At 41.2% G+C, this 21,268-nt stretch overlaps 1 protein-coding gene across 3 annotated transcripts in view; it reads right to left on the bottom strand.

The window, feature by feature from the left end:
- The window catches only part of lrrc24 (leucine rich repeat containing 24), a 30,575-nt gene extending 10,432 nt beyond the window's left edge, over positions 1–20,143 (bottom strand). For 2 of the 3 annotated variants that reach the window (XM_056742474.1, XM_056742471.1), the window contains exons 1-3: positions 19,807–20,143; positions 16,603–16,695; positions 3,927–4,098 (exon numbers count right to left, since the gene is read on the bottom strand). In XM_056742474.1, coding sequence (XP_056598452.1) covers positions 3,927–4,098; positions 16,603–16,679 — 249 coding nt within the window. In that variant the 5' untranslated portion in view covers positions 16,680–16,695; positions 19,807–20,143. The remainder of the gene's footprint in view (positions 1–3,926; positions 4,099–16,602; positions 16,696–19,806) is intronic. The other variant, XM_056742475.1, reaches the window with a different exon arrangement.
- Between the last annotated feature and the right edge of the window lie 1,125 nt (positions 20,144–21,268).

The following is a 21,268-nucleotide window of genomic DNA, read 5'->3' as shown; positions in this document are numbered from 1 at the left end:
GCTTCGTGACCGGGGACCCTTTGGTGCGGTCACCGAAGCAGACAAAAAGCTGTTTCGACCACCTGAAGGTGGCGGAATGCTCAATGTAAATTTTAAGCGCTCTGACTGGACAGAGCAGATTAAGCTCCGGGTCCTGCTCAGAGGAGGGGAGCGCAGATAATGTCACTACCTGTGCTCTAAACGGAGTAGAGAGCACATTAGGTACGTAACCATATCTTGGTTTGAGGACTACCCTAGAGTCATCAGGCCCAAATTCAAGACACGAGGGGCTCACAGAGAGTGCCCGCAGATCACCCACACGTTTTTCCGATGCTAATGCTAGAAGCAGTGCGGTTTTAAGTGTTAGGGGACGGAGGTCCACGGACTGCAGAGGCTCGAAGGAAGAACCCTTCAGAGTTCTCAACACAGTAGGTAGATCCCATATGGGAATGGTGAGGGGGAAGGAAGGCGTAGCCTCCTGGAACCCCTCAAGAAACGAACAATCAAGTCGTTCTTTCCCACTCCTTGGTCCACTATGGGGGCATGGGAGGCTGCGATTGCTGCCACATAAAACTTGAGTGTGGAAGGGGAGCGGCCCTTATCCAACAGATCTTGCAGGAAGGACAGAATTAGTAATATGTCACAGGATTCTGGGTCTGTGCTGCGAGTTGCGCACCAGGCGGAGAAGACAGACCACTTAAGGGTATAGAGTCGTCTCGTAGACGGAGCTCTAGCCTGTGATATCGTGTTCATGACACTCTCGTGGAGGATCGTAGGCTCCCGTCGAGAGGCCAAAGGTGTAGAGCCCACAGCTCTGGCTGGGGGTGCTAAATGGTGTTGCCTGCCTGAGAGAGGCGGTCCCGTCTCAGGGGAATAGGCCACTGGCTGCTACAAGCAGCTGAGACAGTTCCGAAACCGAAGGCTGGTTGGGTGTGTGCACCTGTTCTTTGATTCTCCTGATCTTCTGTGGTATAAGAGCGATCGGGGGGAAAGGCATAGAGGAGCCGGTTGGGCCAGCTGTGGGCCAAGGCGTCCTTGTCCTTCGAAAAATAGGTTGGGCAATGAGTGTTGTCTTCTGAGGCAAAAAGGTTGACTTCTGGCTTGCCGAAGACTTCCCAGATTTTCTGAACCGACCTGGGGTGGAGCGTCCATTCCTCTGAAGGGACGTTGCTCCGAGATAGCATATCTGCTTCCTGGTTCAGTCTGCCTGGCACATGAGTTGCCCTCAGTGAGCGCAGATTGCACTGCACTGGGCCCATTCCAAGAGGCGTAGTACCAGGGAAAAAAGGCGTCTTGAGGAGAGGCCTCCCTAGTGATTTATGTAGGACACCACTGTCATGGTGGCCCGTATGGCAAGGGGTTGAATGCACTGGGGAGGTAAATTGCCTATTGGGGGCTTGACTTCCGCCGAGAGTGGAAGAGGAAGGTTGCTCTTTTTCTGAAAAAGTTTGTGTTTTATTAAAGTGCCCGCTATAACAGCGGTGGGTTGTGCGGGTGTTAGAACAGACCCGGTATTCACATTGTGGAACAAAAACACATTTCCGCCGGCATCTGGAACAGAACGGGATGCTTGGGCGCACACAAGAGCCCTCTTTGAGGGAGGTCCAGCCAGAGCGAGTCACGATCCCTTCCTCTTCCTCACCTTGGTCTCAGTGATCTTTGGCCGGGATCCCTGACGCTGAGGGAGAGCGTTGATGCATCTCAGCACCTACTGCCTTCTGTGCAGCTGGGGGCGTGGCTCTGTTTTGGTCTGGATCCGGGTCTCTTGGGCAGCAAGTGCTTCATGGCCTGCGAAGATTTCTGCGCCGCCATGAAACGTTCTGCAAAGGAAGGGGGACCTTGTCAGCCTCCTTAATCTCCGTGAGCGTCAGCCACAGATGGCGCTCGAGACCCACGTCACTGGCCATCGATCTGCCTATCGCCTGCGCCGTGGCCTTGGTGGCGCGTAGAGCCAGATCCGTCGCGCTCCTCAGCTCTTTAAAGGCCGTACTGTCAGTACCGGACTCATCCATTCCCTGGAGGACTTTGGCCTGGTATACCTGGAGTACTGCCATGGAATGCAGAGCGGAAGCCGCTTGACCGGCGGACGAGAATGTCCGTCCAGCGAGGGCCGAGGTGGTCTTACACGGTTTGGAGGGATGAGACGCTTTTGCCTTCCAACCGATAGCCGAGGGCGGACACAGATGTGCGGCCACTAACTCATCAAGGGGAGGCAGCTTCTCATATGCTTTTTCCTCTGCGCCATCAACGGAGGTGAGAGCTGAGGAAGAAGAGGGTCGTAAACGGGCCGAATAGAGGGGGCACCATGACTTTGTGAGTTCATCATGAACTTCCGGGAAGAACGGCGAAGTCAGCTGCCGAGGGGCTAGGCGGCGCCCCGGCAGAAACCATTCATCTGGGCGGCTGCGAGTAGGTTTCCCTGGACAGGACCACTCTAAGCCCAGCTCTAAGCCCAGCTCGGACCCCACACAAGTGACAGGGACGGCGCGGCATTTGCAACAATGCCGCAGGAACATTTGCTCTGAAAATAGCCTTTTAGAGCTTTGCCGGATAGCGGCAGGGAAAAGGATACAGGGCTGCTGAAGCCAGCGGAATCGCTGAGCAGAGAGGTCCAGTCCGCTGCAAGGCTCTTTCGACGGCGAAGCTATCAGTCCGGGTAGCGAAGTAGAAGTCGTCGCTGACGGAGAAGAGATCTGAGGACCCTACGGCGATGTGTCTGCTTGTATAGCCATTAGCCCCACCCCTTTTGGCGGGCGCCATCGCCATGGGTCCGTTCAGCTTCACTGCCATTGGCGTAAAGTTTTACTTTACACGCACCAATGGCCGTGCAGTATTCACTGCGTTATTGTAAAGCTTCAGTCATCGGAGAAAAAGGAGTTTTCCCCATAGCGTCCTGCTACGCAGTACGAGTGAAGTATCGATAGGGAACTCTGTATTTCTACATTAACTCTCATTATCCAGTACCATGCAAAGCATGATGGGAAATGGAGATCCTCACCAATGCTATTTGATGCATCAGTCATGTACCCTCAATTGTAATAGATTAAGTTTAATGATTAAACATGAACAATTCTTTTTACGCCTTTCAAACACTTGACACATATAGTTTGAACTTGTTTACGTTTGTTACATGGCTTGGGAGGAGTCTTGAACCGGAACTCAGTTGGTGTTGAAAGGTTAAGTTATCTAGCCAATTACTTTGAGTTCCTGCAACTCACATATTGCTGTAAACACATAAACACCGATTTTTAGGTTCAAATATTATAATATACAATATTAAGCTTAAGTAATTATCAACAATATTAAGTAAGTAAGAGTTGTTCGATTTTTGACTTGCACCAATTCATTGAATTTAGTTGTGCCAACAGAGGCCATTAATCATTTTTTAGAGTAAAGAAGACATAATTTGGACATGAGGTATGACTAGGATTGTAATTCACAATATTATACAAGAGTTTGTAGAGAAGAAAGGAAATTACAAAAACATTGTTTATGGTAAATGGCGTTGATGGATACGATCTGTTTAGACACACTGCATTGAAGAAACAAAAACTATTTAAAGCTATTTGTAATAGTAATGTTGATTACATCATCAATGTGAAGTAATAAAATACCAGCATATGTTTATATGGAAATATGGAAACAAATGAAAGTAAAAAAAAACATTTGTGCAACCTTTTTAAAGATCCCTTCATTAGTTTACAGTCTTTATTTTGTTAAAATGTTCTTATTGAAACAGGAATGTTATGCCAAACATTTAGATTAATAGAAATTAACCTTCGTAAATGTGTAATCTGCCAAAAGTGCATTAATGTTTAGCATTACAATAGCACATTCGAAAAGCTAACAGACTTGAAACAAAAACTTTAAAACAGACCTTTTCATTTCATGATTTACAAAAAACCCATCACCAAAGCCAGAAATAAAGTTAACCAACAGCCACTTACCCGTGTGCCGTGACCAATGCCCTGTGGGATCTCCTTCAGTCCAATTGATCCACATTCAACTGTCAAACTATAGCAGCGACATCCCGTAGGACAAGCCTGAGAAAACACGCACAGCTGGGCTAACGTCAGCGCCCACACCACAGAGAGCTGAAGAGGATTCATGTCAGGATAACTGAGTAAAAGAGAATACGACAGGAAAGAGAAGGGAAGAAAGATGGATTACAGTTAAATAAGAACCGTCTGAGCGAGAAGTGAGAGACAGAATGAGACGTTTTGTCATCGGGGTGCACACATGCACGTGTGAGCTAATAGGATCTGTAACGCACGAGTTTCACGCTTAAGTGGATCGGAAAATTGAATCCTGCGGTGCAGAAGAGGGAAATAAGTGGAAGGTTGAAATAAGGAGAATAAAATGGATGGATGGCACTCGCTCCATCCTGTCTGGTCTGTACAGAAGAGTCTCTTAGGAGGAGTTTTTGGTGGGCTCCCAATAATTAAACATGAGCCGAGACTCAAACCCTCAGGCTTCCTGTGTCTGTTTTTAGAGAATACACAATGAAGAATCACATCACACACCAACCGACGCACTACAGTTCTTCCCAGGAGAGAAGATCAAAACCTGGACTTGCTTTTTTGCCCCTCATTCAACATCTCTAGATTTTCATCAAGACATGGATTAGGTTGAACATGAACAAAGATACGATGTGTCTTGGACCTCTGGCTTTTCATTTATGAGTATGTAGACCTGTCTTAAAAAACCTGCTGGGGTGCATTTTAGAATATAGAATGGTTAACTGAGATTGTTAAATTCATGTGCTTCCATACCTATATGGCTATCTCTGAATTGTTATGTCCATATTTTTGGAATATGGACATTTTGTACTCATTTATGTGCCTCGAATACAACATGCAATAAAATAAGATTAGATATATTCCCTTGAAAAGCAAAAGCATTCATGCCTTGATTTGTCTTGAAATCTAGTACAAGTTTTTCAAAGTTAATGCTTAAATCAAGAAAAAAGTTGCCAGTGGTGCATAAATAATAATCTTGCTTTTCATTTTTTAATTAGATAATTTTTCTCACCCCAAGTTTTAAATTTGGTTTAAGCAAAAAATCTCTGAGGATAGGAAATGAGGGGCTATAACATTTGCTAAGTTATTTTTTTGCTTTTGTGCAAAAATAATTAGCTTTATATGCACTTTTTTATTGCTGCACGTTTCACAATCTTAAGTAAAAAACTAAATTCTCTATAGATCCTGGACATTGCAACTATATACAGATCCCCTTTGTCACGGATTGTATCTATATGTACTACATCTACATATCCAGGTAAGGCACAATAAGACACTATTTGGTACAAAACCTTCCCTCATATTAAGCAAAAAGCAAAATGTGTTTATATGAAAACAAGATATTTAATCTTCATCAATATCATTATAATATGTGCAATTTGCTTCTTGTTTTAATTGTACTCGAAAACAAGACTAGTAAAATGTTTATGTGTGTGTGTGTTGTGCGTGTGTGGGTTGTAATTTTTTTCACAATCTCATGCCTGGCAAGGCATCTCACTAGCATTTTAAACCGAGTGTGTGAACAAGATTAGCTCCGAGAACACAGAAAAGGCTCCAAACCACAGAGATCAAAACAGAGAGCATGAGAACATATGATTTGTATATCTGAGGTCTGAGTTCAGGAATAAAAATATCCGAAGGGGTCATGAAAAAGGTGTGAAGAATTTACAGCTCCACTGATGAGATTTCTCCACATGAATAGCCTTCAGAACTTTATATAACAAATGGCATCTCATCGCTCACTGCAAAAGGCGGAGCTACACAATAGAAAAATGATCATCTTGACAATGCGCCTTTGTGAGGGCAGATAAAAACGAATTCATTTCAGCTTGCCGCAGCTCTCACTTAAACATGTCATCAAGTAGCGAATGTGAATATTTTATGCCCGTTGCTTAATTTAGAGAGCATTTGAGTGGACACCGTGCTCGATTAATGCAACATGACCCACATAAGCCTTTTAATCCGAGGCCATGGAAAGAGAAAAGACTTGATAAACATCAGCCGAGAAATGGCAGCCCATTCACGAACCCACGGTCTTGCATTCAGACGCCATTCTGCTCGCCGTTGGGAGAAAGAGAATGGAAATCAAAATGGACCAGAATATGAGAGGGGGAATGGAACATTTTGAATGAGTTTTGCTTTTTTTGTGCTACGTGTGTTGCCTCATAATCATTTGGTAGTGGAAAAGAAAAACGCGTAGAAAAGCTGATGTTCTCTCAGGTATGGCACTCTCTTACATGAACGCTTGGGTTCTGGGGTTATTTCAACAGAATGAGATCCTTAAAGCTTACGAGAACATCCACAGAATTGAATATTTAACTTCTTCTCAGTGTGATATCATTGTGGGGCCTCCTGCTTTGAATTCACAGCAGTTTCTCGACAAGAACTGCACAGATGAAATTACACTGAGATAGATAGAAGACATACAGAAAGAGAGAGAGATATGGATTTGCACTGTAGGTTAGATGTTTATCTTTAGTTTAGTGTCTTTACTTAATTGTCTGTTACTTGAACAGAAATTGTTCAGTAGTTACTTTGACACTGGTAAAACATACAGTAAAACAACATATCAAATCATAAAAACACATAACACACATGTTCCTACCCAACACATAACTGACCTTCACAACACATTCAAACACTTTAAAACAATTGGTTTAAAATGGTTACCACTTTGGTGGGATAAATGATCTTTTGTATGCATTCCTTTTAGCTATCCGCATGTGCAGTCTACGGCCTGAAGGAGAATGGTGGAGTGGGTGGGTTCGATCTGAGTAGACTGTGATTTCCTTTGCCTCCATAACATCTAAAACTCTTGCTTTGTACTCTGTCTCTGGCCAATTATCTTATTTACTTCATCCTAAATATACATTCCAAGCTATAATGTTCCATGTTAAAATGCTTTCTATCATCGAACTATATAATAGTGAGAATCCTCTTATCAATAAACTTCTTAATTGTCTGAGTAGACCTATAGTCTTTGCCTGGCTTCCTTGTGTATGTAGTCCACATTTCCCTGGAATGAGAATTTTTCATCAATTGCTTGCTGTGCCTAAATACTTTAAGTCCCAAGGAAATTAAAAATAGCATGCCTATTTTTTCATGAAATATTGCAGCGTTTATTGTAAATATTTTATCAATGTGGGTCATTCTCTTTTTTAAATTCTTGTGTCCTTATAAAAAAATGTACTTCCGTCCAGTAATTGCAATCCCTCTTAAATGACGCATGTTATACGGCTTGGGTGGAGCATCCGTAAACTCCTCCCCTTCAACTGTCAGTCTGCTGCCAGTTCTATTTCAGAATGCAACGCCTGTTTTCATACATCCAATCAAATCCCAGAGAAAGACGAAAGCCACTCCCACTATTTTTCTAATTGGGAATTCCATTCCACCAAAATACAGAATTGAAAACGATCGCAACTTCCGGTTTACAGGAACTTTAAATTAAATTTTGAGACTTGCTCCACCTTTACTCCTTTTATGATAACTTGTTCAGATAAAGTGCCTGCTGTTCCTTTCCTTCTTTGCTTCTCACAACACAATTCCTTTGACTTCTCGATATTCAATTATAAGTGACAACACTATCAAAGACTACAAAAAATATGGGGGCCTTGGCTTTTGATATGTTTTAAGGGCCCTTAATTTTCTGAACTTTGGAAGCTCTGAGATGATGGTTGGCATATTTCTGTCATTTTTGTGTTATTATCAGAATAAATAATTCTTCTCAACCTGTTCACTGTCGGAGACCTTTTTGAGCCTACACATGAAAACGCATGTTGGGACTAAAATATCGGTAACTCATGAATTCTTTGGAATACAGACTCACGGTTGGTCTCGTTTGAAAAATGAAAAATAGCTAATTATTGCTAAAAAAAAATCACACATTCAAGTATGTTGTTAGCTTTATTGTAAAAAGTTAATTTAAAAAGTTTATGTTTATAATGTATTTAAAAAATACATTATAAACATACGGGTTGCAAAAGGATAACAAAAATCTAAAAACACTCTTTGTATAAAAGAATCAATTACTCTCCCTACATAAATTATAAAAAAACACCAAAGTAATCTGTATTCTAGAGTTTTAGCCCTTTCCAATAATATATAGTTTGTCATGATTTGATTAGAAATGACATGCACAATATTGATGCAAACGTAAGGGTCCCGTATACGGTACGGGCGACAGTTAACAGCTACAAGTTGCAACATATAAAAAAACAAATCACAGTCTTAGACCTTTCTTAGACTGACAACATGACATAAATGACACTATAAATGTCATATCGCTTCAGTGGCATTTCTGCTGTCTGCTTTGAATGAGCTATACACAGTCTACACTACATTCCATTCGCGAGCTGATCCGCTCTTTTTTTATTGGTTGTAGAAGTTGTGAATGCGCTGCAGGATGAATACATGGACAGGCAGGGCTTTGTGTGCTCTGCCGAAAAGAAGCTTGCAGGATTTAATGTCAACCGTGCGATATGTAACTCAGAGATTCTTCTTCATTCACTATTATGCCCCCAGGCAAGATTGTATAGACGGCAGTTTGCTTTGTAGGAAAGGTACTTAAAACGCATTACGTGTTGCATTGGATAAGAAAGGTTCTGCTTAACGGTGGATTTTGTAATATAAACTGTGGATATAACATCTGTTTACATTCTCATCTGGCTCCCAAATGGTGAAGCTTTCTGCTTAGAGCCCTGTCATAAATTTAGCAGCTAATGAGACTAAATCTGTAGCCTGAAAGGAAAGAAATGTTAATAGGCATGCAAAATCAATAAGTGACCATATCCGCAGCGGCGGATATACGTTTTTTAATCAGATCAGTCTCATTAGGCTTTTATTGATGAGAAATAACATTGAGAGTGTATATTTATTGTGTTTAAAAAGTATAGTCTTCTAAAACAGGCAGAATATTATTGGTTATTACATGTGACTGGTTGCATTTTGTAGTGAGACACCATGATTTAAAGTTATTGACCTGCAAAATATTTGAATTTAGTGCCCTGATGTTTGTTTACATGGATCTATTACATACAGAATGCTAAATAAGCTGAAAAGACGTATAGTAGTTTTTATATATATATATATATATATATATATATATATATATATATATATATATATATATATATAAACAAATTGAATATATAACAATATTTTGCCTTTTGCCGTGAGGGTCTGTTGGGAACGTTTGGCCGAATCGCCTGTCAGAGAGATCTTTAACTTCCACCTCCGGCAGAGCTTCGACCAGATCCCGAGGGAGTCTGGAGATATTGAGTCCGAGTGGACCATGTTCTCCACCTCCATTGTCAACGCAGCCACTCGGAGCTGTGGCCGTAAGGTCTCCGGTACCTGTCGAGGCGGCAATCCCCGAACCCGGTGGTGGACACCGGAAGTAAGGGATGCCGTAAAGCTGAAGAAGGAGTGCTATCGGGCCTGGCTGGCTTGTGGGACTCCCGAGGCAGCTGACAGGTACCGACATGCCAAGCGGACTGCAGCGCGGATGGTTGGGGAGGCAAAAACTCGGGCCTGGGAGGAGTTCGGTGAGGCCATGGAGAAAGACTATCGGTCGGCCTCGAAGAGATTCTGGCAAACCGTCGGGCGCCTCAGGAGGGGGAAGCAGTGCCCTACCAACGCTGTTTACAGTGGAGGGGGGCAGCTGTTGACCTCGACCGGGGATTTCACCGGGCGTTGGAAGGAATACTTCGAGGATCTCCTCAATCCCGCCGTCACGTCTTCCATTGAGGAAGCAGAGGCTGAGGGCTCGGAGGCGGACTCGCCCATCACCCGGGCTGGAGTCACCGAGGTTGTCAAGAAACTCCTCGGTGGCAGGGCACCGGGGGTGGATGAGATCCGCCCTGAGTACCTCAAGTCCATGGATGTTGTGGGGCTGTCTTGGCTGACACGCCTCTGCAGCATCGCGTGGCGGTCGGGGACAGTGCCCTTGGACTGGCAGACCGGGGTGGTGGTCCCTCTTTTTAAGAAGGGGGACCGGAGGGTGTGCTCCAACTATCGGGGATCACACTTCTCAGCCTCCCCGGGAAAGTCTATGCCAGGGTACTGGAGAGGAGAATCCGGCCGATGGTAGAACCTCGGATTCAGGAGGAACAGTGTGGTTTCCGTCCCGGTCGTGGAACACTTGACCAGCTCTATACCCTCTCCAGGGTGCTGGAGGGTTCATGGGAGTTTGCCCAACCAATCCACATGTGTTTTGTGGATTTGAAGAAGGCATTCGACTGTGTCCCACGCGACATCTTGTGGAGGGTGCTCCGGGAGTATGGGATTCGGGACCCTTTGCTAAGGGCTATCCGGTCCCTGTATGACAAGCAGGAGCTTGGTTCGCATTGCCGGCAGTAAGTCAGACTTGTTCCCGGTGCATGTTGGACTCCGGCAGGGCTGCCCTTTGTCGCCGGTTCTGTTCATAATTTTTATGGACAGAATTTCTAGGCGCAGCCAGGGGCCGGAGGGCGTCAGGTTTGGGGACCACACGATTTCATCTCTGCTCTTTGCGGATGATGTCATCGTGCTGGCCCCATCAGACCAGGACCTTCAGCATGCACTGGGACGGTTTGCAGCCGAGTGTGAATCAGCAGGTTCTCAGTCGGAAGAGGGTGGCTTGCTCACTTCAGGTAGGTGGAGAGTTCCTGCCTCAAGTGGAGGAGTTCAAGTATCTGGGGGTCTTGTTCACGAGTGAGGGAAGGATGGAACGGGAGATTGACAGACGGATCGGTGCAGCTTCTGCAGTAATGCAGTCGCTGTACCGGTCTGTCGTGGTGAAGAAGGAGCTGAGCCGCAAGGCGAAGCTCTCGATTTACCGGTCAATCTACGTTCCTACTCTCACCTATGGTCATGAGCTGTGGGTCATGACCGAAAGGACAAGATCCCGGATACAGGCGGCCGAAATGAGCTTTCTCCGCAGGGTGGCCGGGCGATCCCTTAGAGATAGGGTGAGAAGCTCGGTCACTCGGGAGGAGCTCAGAGTAGATCCGCTGCTCCTCCACATCGAGAGGGGCCAGCTGAGGTGGCTCGGGCATCTTTTCCGGATGCCCCCTGGACACCTTCCCGGGAAGGTGTTCCGGGCATGTCCCACCGGGAGAAGACCCCGGGGAAGACCTAGGACACGCTGGAGGGACTATGTCTCCCGGCTGGCCTGGGAACGCCTCGGTGTCCCCCCGGAAGAGCTGGAGGAAGTTTCTAGGGAGAGGGAAGTCTGGGCATCCCTGCTTAGACTGCTGCCCCCGCGACCCGGCCCCGGATAAGCGGAAGAAAATGGATGGATGGATGGATTTTGCCTTTTTTACCTGAATTTAAAAGAGGACCCAACCAACATACATTGTAGTAAATCAATTAAAATTGTTTAGTTTTACTTTCTTCACTTTTTGTTTTAACATAGTGCATTCCAATTAATATCAATCAAACTGGAATTGATTTAAGCCATAATAGCTAAAAAATACAGTTAAATAACACAATAAAACACAGTAAAAACATGATAACAATATTAAAACATGATTTTAGAAAACTTTTATAAATGGAGTTATCTCATTTTCATTTACATATATGAATAATAATAATAATAATAATAATTGAAGAAATAAATAAACTCAATTTTCCTTCTGATGACTACCTAAAAATAATTGAAAGTTATGGATTGTTACCAGATGGAGCAAGGTAAACCTGTAATGTAATTTAAGAAGGGATCCCAAGTCTTGCAAAATGATAGGTTACCCTGAGAGCGAACATTTCTATTTCTCAAGGCTAACATAATGGAAAATGTCCTGTATCCACCTGTAATGAGGGGCTGGAGAGGATACTTTGTTTCCAGTTGAGAATAGCCCATCTAGCCAGGATTATAGCTAAAGCAATAATTGTACGATCATAGGCCGTCAAATCGGGTCTAGGAGAAACCCCAAACAGGGCTAGAAATGGGTCAGGGTCAATATTGATGTTAAGACCTTTTTTAAGCGTCTCAAATGGATTGGACCAAAATGTTAGCCGCTGTAGTCATGTCGAAAACATGTAAACGACTGGCAGGTGAATGTTTGCAACAACCGCATGCAGCACTCCTGTCAGGGAGATTTTTTGCCATTTGGGCATAAGTTAAGTGAGCTCTGAATGATATTTTACATTGTATGAACCCATGCCTGGCACTTAAGGAAGAGGTGTTAGGCCATAAGTCCTCTGTAATAGAAACTCTCAAGTCTTGCTGTCAAGTGTCAGTACACTCTAAAAAAATGCTGGTTATTTGTTTAACCCAACAGCGGGGTTGAGCCTGTTGGGTCATTTTCTTAGTGTTGGGTCATTTTTTGAGTTACCCAAATGCTGGGTTACCAGACGGTTCCAATTGAGTGACAGTTGAAAGAGTAAACCCCTCCCACTCCTCGATGCCTCAGAAAAACTCATCTCGGATAGCTGTTATTCTGAGAATAAAAGGTTAGTTTTTTGAGTTTTTAATGTATAAAACTATTACTGTACATCAAAAAATGCAAAAGTATGCTAAATTCGGCTGTTCAGATTAGGTTTGAAAAGTAACGTTACAATCTAGCTTCGTTAGCTTTGGATAGCTAGTCTGTAACGTTATGCCCACGTTGTTCTAATTTACAGCTTTTTAATAATTTAAAATTCCTTTTGGCCATCATTCCCTATTGAAATTTCTGACCCGTGTGAGTCATTAAATTCAGTAACTTACGCATCTTGATATTAGTTTAAGGTCGACACGAGAGAGCGTCGTGTCAAAAAGCAAACATCCAGCAATTTCTTTTTATAAATACCACTAATGTTCGGTGACGGAACGTAGTTTTAAGAGTCTTTTAGACGATAATGTAGTTGTTAAGAACTCAAATACGTGATTTATATATAAACATAACGCCTCTTTGAGATTTTGTTAAGACGCTGTTGGATGTGTGAGCTTCAGGCTGTCAGCGGTCGTGATTCCGCTGAGAGCAGCTCTACCTCGGCCATTGCTTCGGGAATAGCCGCTGGCTCTTATAACGTTAGTGGTTAACTGTGCGATTTAATTAATTCTTGGAACATGAAACGAACAATTGTTGGTCTTTTAATTCTTATACGTATTCCTGAATGTGTCGAATAAGTTAAGAGTTGTGTAAACGTTTATAATATAATTTTTTTTAAAACTGTATTTCACTTTCTGTACTAGATCCCACTCTTCTTCTTTTCCCCCACTGACAGGGTGCAGAATAACAGCTAATATTAATGGATCATTCTATTCAGGAGAAAGTAGACTGGAACTTGGATGTCCTGATAACACGCTTGAAGGTAATCTTTATTTAGGTAAAATGTTAATGTACTTCTTTATATATTTTTTTTTTTCACTTTTCATATGTTTATTATAATCCATTGTGCTCTGGGAAGGCCAGTTTCCTTACATTCTTCTCTTGTCTCTTTTATTGTCCCTTTTTCTCTTTATAGATGAACAAATTGATAAAGAAACCCTCCTGCTGGACATCCACTTCCAAAAGTGCACGCAACACTGTTGTCTACAAACTCCCAGGAAAAGAATCCTCTTCAGTAAAACCCTGGATATGTCAGGTTAAGCAGTACTGGAACCGAAAGAACTTTTAGTTTATATGAAGAGGAACGTTCACAGACTAAAAAAATCAACCAATACTGTTTTTTCCAAAGGTTTTACTGTACTAACTGCACCTTATCAACATTTGGTTGTTCAATTACCTGTGTGAGGTCTCTCTTCAAGTCAAGGTATTATTGCTTCAGGTTTGTACATTTTAGTTCACAGAAATCCTACAAAGTTTGTTGCCTCCCGAATACGGTGTACCTTTTTCACATTCATAACGCTTGTTTATTTCCTTTCTTTAAAATAGAAAACTTGTGCATATACTGATATTTTTCGTTCAGTAACATAAAAATATATGGTTCAGTATTCCATTCCATTCCATTTTCTACCGCTTATCCGAACTACCTCGGGTCACGGGGAGCCTGTGCCTATCACAGGAGTCATCGGGCATCAAGGCAGGATACACCCTGGATGGAGTGCCAACCAATTGCAGGGCACACACACTCACTCACTCATTCACTCATTCACTCATTCACTCATTCACTCATTCACTCATCATTCACTCATTCACTCACGCACTCACACCCTACGGACAATTTTTTCCAGAGATGCCAACCTACCATGCATGTCTTTGGACCAGGGGAGGAAACCGGAAACCCCCGAGGCACGGGGAGAACATGCAAACTCCACACACACAAGTCGGAAGTGAGAATCGAACCCCCAACCCTGGAGGTGTGAGGCGAACGTGCTCACCACTAAGGCACCGTGTCCCCCTGCATGGTTCAGTATATTGGTAACAAATACCTTCTCTGAGTGTTTTTGTCACATCAATAATGCTGGAATTGTCCTAAAGCATTTTACTCGTTACACTTTGTTAATTGTATTTTGTAAACAGTTATGAGGTTTGACGTGGAAAGTTGTCGAACTATTTATATTTTCTTGTGCGACTATGTATATGTTAAAATCTAAACTTATGTAATTAATGTTTTTTTATATGTATAAACATAAATTGCATGGAACTGTTTTATATGCCGTTTTATTGTTCATTGAGCATCAAAATATTGTAAGTTTTTATGAATTCCTTTTGTCTTGCATTTCGACCCTTAATAAAACTTCAACTTTTGATTCTTACTAGTGCCTCAAGTAATTCTGTGATTGTATTATTATCATTTTCAAACATTTTGGGTTTGTTTTAAACCAGCAATGGTATAGTTGATGTAAATAAAACAACCCAGCATGTTGGGTACAAGATTTAACCCAAATGGTTGGGTTAAAAAAACCCAACGCTGGGTTTGTCCATATTTGACCCAACATATTTAACCCAGAGTGTAGGGTCTACAGCAATAGAATTTATTAAATTATAAACGACAAAAAATTTGGTGCCCATGACTGACATTTAAAGCGAAAAAGTGAACAATTTGTGATTCTATTTTTGTGTTTTTTGTGAAGTAAGGAGTTCATATACTGTATATCTGTGATGGCGTGTGGATAAGTAAATTATGGACGTTTTCATATTTGTGTAAATGCTTTTGTTTAAAACAGTACCCATTAAGTATCGTATTGACTTTAAAGTTATTTTAATTACTTATAAAGCCTTAAACACTTCAGCTCCTACCTATAACAGAGCTTCTTTCACATTAAAACCCATCGCGCTATCTAAGATCTCAAAACTCCGGACTTTTAATAACACCTAGAATAACTAAATCCACCAAAGGGGGTCAAGCTTTCTCATTCGTATCACCTAAACTCTGGAATAGCCATCCCGAAACTATTCAAGGGTCAGACACGCTCTCCCAATTTAAATCTAGATTAAAGACACATCTTTCAGCCAAGCATTCACTTAATGCAAAAAATGCCATGAACCACCTGGGAGACTGCATTTATTAGATATTATTTACTAGAGTAATCTTGGCCGTTCTATAAACACCATCAGTTTTTCGTTTTTTTCTCCTGTAAAGCTGCTTTGGAACAATGCACATTGTGAAAATCGTTACATAAATAAAATTGAATTGAATTGAATTATAGTATTCATCATAAAATTATCGTCTTTGGCTAAATATCTTTCTGACTTTATTTCTTGACTTTTTAAAAGCAATCACAATGGCAGGGGTTTCTGCTGATTGTTAGGGCATTTGTGGTTGCTAAGGTTATTGGATTTGTGTTGTCTTGTGGGTGGTTGCTATGTGTTTGTTTCATCATCTGTCCTATTCCTTAGAACAGCACATCTCTTTTCAACAAGCCACATTACCGGATGTTAAAGGGGTTTTGATAGAACCCTTAATATGTGCCGCATTAGTCAGGACCAATAATGAGTAGCCAGCTTGACTCGTGGAAACGTGCCCGATGAAAATTGGGCCATAACAAGCATGACATTATATTAATGAATGTAATTCATTCTCCCTCAGAGCTGTCTTTGAACATTTTCCTCTCTGTTAATCTCTCCCTTTGTTTCAGCGGGTCCATCTCCTTTAGTCTCCGCTCAGAGCCGAACGCTGTTCTTGGTCATAATACTGCCTGCAGGCCTTGCCTTCAGAATCCCAACTCGCAGCTATTGTTTCCATGACAACGTGGGAGGCATGGCCAGAGGGCATCACTGTATATTCGCGCTTGTGCTCGTATTTTTCTCTCTTATCTTCCCCAGACGTCGTGAGTTTGACAGCCTTCAAGTGTTCTTATTGAGAGTCTGATCCAGCTTGAGGTTTCCTCTCTAAAAATAAGAGATCGTTGTGACTCAAATGTTGATGTCAAATCAGATCACGCGATAGGTGTATTAATTGTATGAGTTACTCCCAAAACTCAAAGCTATTAGCGCTGACTGTTTACGTTCTGTAGGGATTAAATTATGATGTTTTGAGAGGGTGGCGGGTGCATGTAAAGTTTATTCACTGAAAACGCTACGCATCCGGCATGCCAGATGTAGGATTATCATTATTATTCACACCTTGTGTGCTCTTAAAAACAAACAGAGTGATGTAATACCCAAGCGCTCAGACCTCCTTGTTAACATTTACACATGATAGCAAACAATTAGTGGTGTTTGCTGAGGCAAAGTCACTATTTCTGGCTCATACTTACTCATTCCTTTTATGCTTAAGTACTGAATTAAACATCCTCCAATGTGATATCTGTGCATTAGCAAACACCCACAGCATCCACCACTCATGGTACCTTAAGAAAATGTAAAAAAGGGTAATTTAATGCAAATCTCTTTTGGATAAAACTATTGCTTAAAATAAATGTTTTGTGCAGCATCTTAATCTCAGATGTTTCTCCTAAAATTCCTACAATTGTCTAAAAACAAAGATACAATCGTTGAACCTCCATGAAGAGTATGGAGGTGAAAATGACTGTAGATTGTAGAGGTAAAATAATCTAGATTTGGTAAAATTTGACGAGAAATGTTCATAATGAGATCTTCAATAATATGGACTTTTGATTGTAGACTCAGTTTGTGACATTGGTGAGACCTCTTTTAAAACTTTAAGGGAAACATTTCAGGAGAAATATCTGAGAAGCAGAAGACTCAAGCAAAAAAAAATTGACGTCTATTTAATGTCACTGGTGTCATGAGAAATAACCGAAATTTAAAAGAGATTCCTGTTTTTTCCCTTTCTATGGGCTTGAATCTTTTTGGTGGAAAATAAACAAGAATCAGCAAGTACATAAAAATAGGTGCTACAATAAAAATGGTCTTCTTACAGTTATAGTTACAACTTCAGGCTCATGATTATTATTTATAATTTAATTATAGTTAGTCAGGTAGAATTTAATTGGAATTGTCATTTGTCTTTAACTGACATAAAGATGTAAGACTTTCTTTCTTCTACAAAAGACAACACAGGATAGTTTGAAGAACGTTGGTAACACCCTTGGTCCCCATTGATTTCTTAGTATGCATATCTTAAAATGTCTTCTTTTGTGTTGCACAGAAAGAAAGTCATACTGGTTTTGAACGACATGAGGGAATAAATGAGGACAGAACTTACACTTTCGTGCGAATCATTCCTATAAGCTGGCTGTGGAGAGCCTTTTGAGATTTAAAAGGTTTGTGATGTTATTATACTGTATGTTCTTATAGTCCATTCTTTAAAAGGTTTCCTGAGGCCGGTAAAAGCTTTGTTGTATACTTTTATTTTAAAAGTCCAGGTAGACGTTTTCTCTAAAGGTGTGAACCGTGTGTGCGAAAGGCAAGAAAGCAGTGAGTGGAGCCTATGTGGGTTGTGACACTTGGCTATATCCACTTTAACACAGTGGAGATAACATACAATCGAGTGTTCTCTCCACTGCGTTTTCCATTCTGTTCACAGCAATCACGCAACATGAAGGCTATATTCAAAAACAGTTTACACTCCCCAAACCTTGAGAGAGACAGAGCCATCAAAGACTTACAAACACATACGCACCGCAATCTTTCATCATTGCTCATCAATAGTGCAAACAAACTCACACACACCATACAAACCTCTTAAAATACACCCACTGTCCTCAAATCAATACAAGGTCTATGAATGTGTCTTTTGTGTGCCGCTGTGTCACCGTCTGCGTAGAGAGCCTGAATTTAGGCAGGTCCAAATGAATAGACATATCTGCTTGTTATTTAATCCTAGAGTAGTGTTCAACTTTAGTTTACGTTTATCGATTTTGTTTTCTTCTAACTGCAGATCAATTTGGGCGTGTGTTTTACAGAAAAGCAACACTATGCGCTGATTTTAAAACCGGGGATTGGAGATGCAAATTAGTGGTTTGTGGAAATTGGAGGATGAATGCCAGAAAAATAGTTAAATCTATCCCTTTAAATCCTTACTTTTGCAAAAATGTTGTTTAGAGATGGAGGACTTTGCTTAGATTTCTCATTAGTGTAAAACTGTAATTGTTTTCTGTCACACTTCTGTTTCATGCTTCGAAATGGAAAATAATAATTTAGCTTTTTTTCACGTTTACCTACAATCTACTGTAACGCTGGAATGCTACACATGTGCTGTATCATGCTGGTTAATTTTATTGATTGTTTCTTTGTTATCCATGCACTCGTCTGTCTGTGTTAATGTGCTTTTGTGCTTCCACACTTTCAGTCAATACAGTCAGATAAGCCTGAAAGAAATCAGCACCATCATTAAATAACCTTTAGCATCCAACTACTGTTTATTGTTAAGATTATGTGAGATCATGGTTTTCAAACCCTGAAACGTTGTACTGTTCTATACAACATTTTTTTAAACAACCTGTATAAAAAGAGATGAGAGATGGAGGTCAAATGGAAACTTTTGCTTAAGTCTCCAGCATCTCAGGTATGTCTCCTGAGAAAGAGAATGACAAATCTCACATTTGGTTGGCTAGGGTTATTGGATGCAACATGAGTGATGGCAGATATATGTAAAACAATGACATGATAGTAATTGTGTTAAAGAACACAAAATTGCTTCCGTCAAACATTATTTGAAATAGGGGTGCAACAACCAGATTTTCCTTTGGTGTGTGTTGGTGAAGTTGGGGGGTGGTTATATCAGCGGATGCACAAAACAATAAGCCTGGTCGGTTTATTCAATTCTATCAGTATTTTTGCACGTGACTGGTTTTTAAATGAAAACAGTCTGACACATTTTCATGACTCAATGCAAATTTCCACCACATGTTTTTTTTCGCTCCACGGTCTGCATCTTTCTAACCTGTTGCAACAAATTGGATGCGCTGTTCATTTTACTCTGTAGCATTGTCTCTCTGCTGTTCCTACATTTTCACATTTTCAATTATTTGCAAAACGTCCTCAGGTTAGATGCAAAATCACACTGAAAACCAGCAGCTCTCATCCATTTATTGTATCACTCAACAGCCGAAAACAAATCCATATCTGCTTCAATCACAGTGAAAACTGCACATAACGCAAATACAGGCTTTTACTGATGGTCCGTGTGGACTCTGGCTCTTTTTTCTGGCCTGCTGCTGTCAAGTGCTGAATGACCATTGCCTTGATAGCCTAATAACTTTAACTGTTGCTCTATTGCACAATGTAAAATGTGATAGAAAAATTGAACGTGTTTCATTCATTAACGCATAGCACTACTCAGAAATATCAAAGACAGATCAATAAAAAAATATGAATGTGTGTTACTACATACAAGTGCAGTTTGTTATTGAACGAAATAAAATGAACTTCACGAGAGACGACCAGTGCGCGTGTAGTGAATCGAATTAGGAAAAGTGTTGGCAAAGTCACATGATGCATTGAGATCTATTAGAATAAATCGGATCGTGTAAGAATAATGCGTGCAGAGATCTTACCTGTTAATGCTCGCTAATAGATGGGCTGTTGGATTTAAAAATGTGTCTGGTGAATTCAGATGCACTTATGCACAAAGTCGAACCACCAATCCACGCTGGGACGTTAAACAAAGCGGCATTTGAGCGATCCCGACAGGCCACCGCTATGTCCTGCCATTCTCCAAAGGCGATGTGAGAATATTCCTCTTTCAGATTTATCGCTCATAGGGATCACATCAATATGAGTCTGCGTCAATCCTTCACCAGTACAGCCTTACAAACCAAAAGAGCGTTTCATATCCCTGTGAAATAGATTATGAATCCTACTTCCCCATTCCGTGCTTACGAGCTCAGCTGATCCGACTACATCTCTCTCTCTCTCTCTCTCTCTCGCGCGCGCGCGCGCGCTCTCTCGCTCTATCTATTGTTCACTCTGATTGGTATAAAGCTCGCATCAGTCCTTGAATCTTCAAACAGAATGATGTTCAAGGCAACCTGTTTTGTTTCCTTTACTTTTTTCATGTCTTTTGGTGTTCTGTTTCTGTTGTTTGGCTTTGTACCCTAAGATATTACAATTTAAAGAAAATGGTGGTTAAAAGGCAAAATTATTAACTTGAAAAGCGAAATATGTTTTTTTCACCAGCTGTCATTTCCTTTTTTCTCGGAGGAATGAAAGTCATAATATGTTGGTCGTCTTGTTGGTTGTCATGTTATTGAGGCACTTCGTGTGAATTCAATTGAATATTTACTTTGTTTTTATATTTTGACAATTTCACAACGATTTAATTGACATTGACGTTGAGACTTTTTTGTTCTCACTTTTGTGCTTTCAGGACCACGGATAGCGACACGTGCTCAAAACACCAATCGCTGTTTAAACACGGCTAAAGTTGAGTGACTACATATCTATATATATGTATTATCAAAATAACTTAATTAGATTAATACAAATTTAATTATGTTGAAATATGTAAACATTAACTGTGATAGGCTACTATTTGTTTGTTTTTTTGAGTGAAGACAAACAACCCCGAATATTTTTTTAGCATTTTAACACATTTCAATTTAAATGTTCTCACTGGAGGCTTCATACTTTGTGACGTTTTTTATGTTTGATGAGTCCATTACCGTCTATTTGCATTTATGCATTTGGAAGATGCTTTTATCGAAAAGCGCATTATAATAATTGCATTATTCTATACATGTAGATGTTGACTATGTGCAATCCCTGGGATCGAACCTACCACTGGTGTTATTAGTGCCATCCTCTAACCATGGAGCTACAGGAATGCCTAATTACAGTCGAATTACAGGAAAAACAACACTTACATGCAGTGTTAACAGAGTGACGCCCTTTCTATGTATCTATGTTTATATTCTATGTATCTATGTTTATATTCTATGTTCATTTCTATGTCTTTCATCCCTGTGTTTGTGTGGTTTCCAGAGAAATAAAGAGAGTATGTGACAGAAAGTGTTTCTG

This window comes from Triplophysa dalaica, chromosome 3, assembly GCF_015846415.1.
Source record: "Triplophysa dalaica isolate WHDGS20190420 chromosome 3, ASM1584641v1, whole genome shotgun sequence".
Classification (NCBI taxonomy): domain Eukaryota; kingdom Metazoa; phylum Chordata; class Actinopteri; order Cypriniformes; family Nemacheilidae; genus Triplophysa; species Triplophysa dalaica.
The sequence above is the reverse complement of the archived record's forward strand: the minus strand, read 5'-3'. Positions and strand labels throughout refer to the sequence as shown.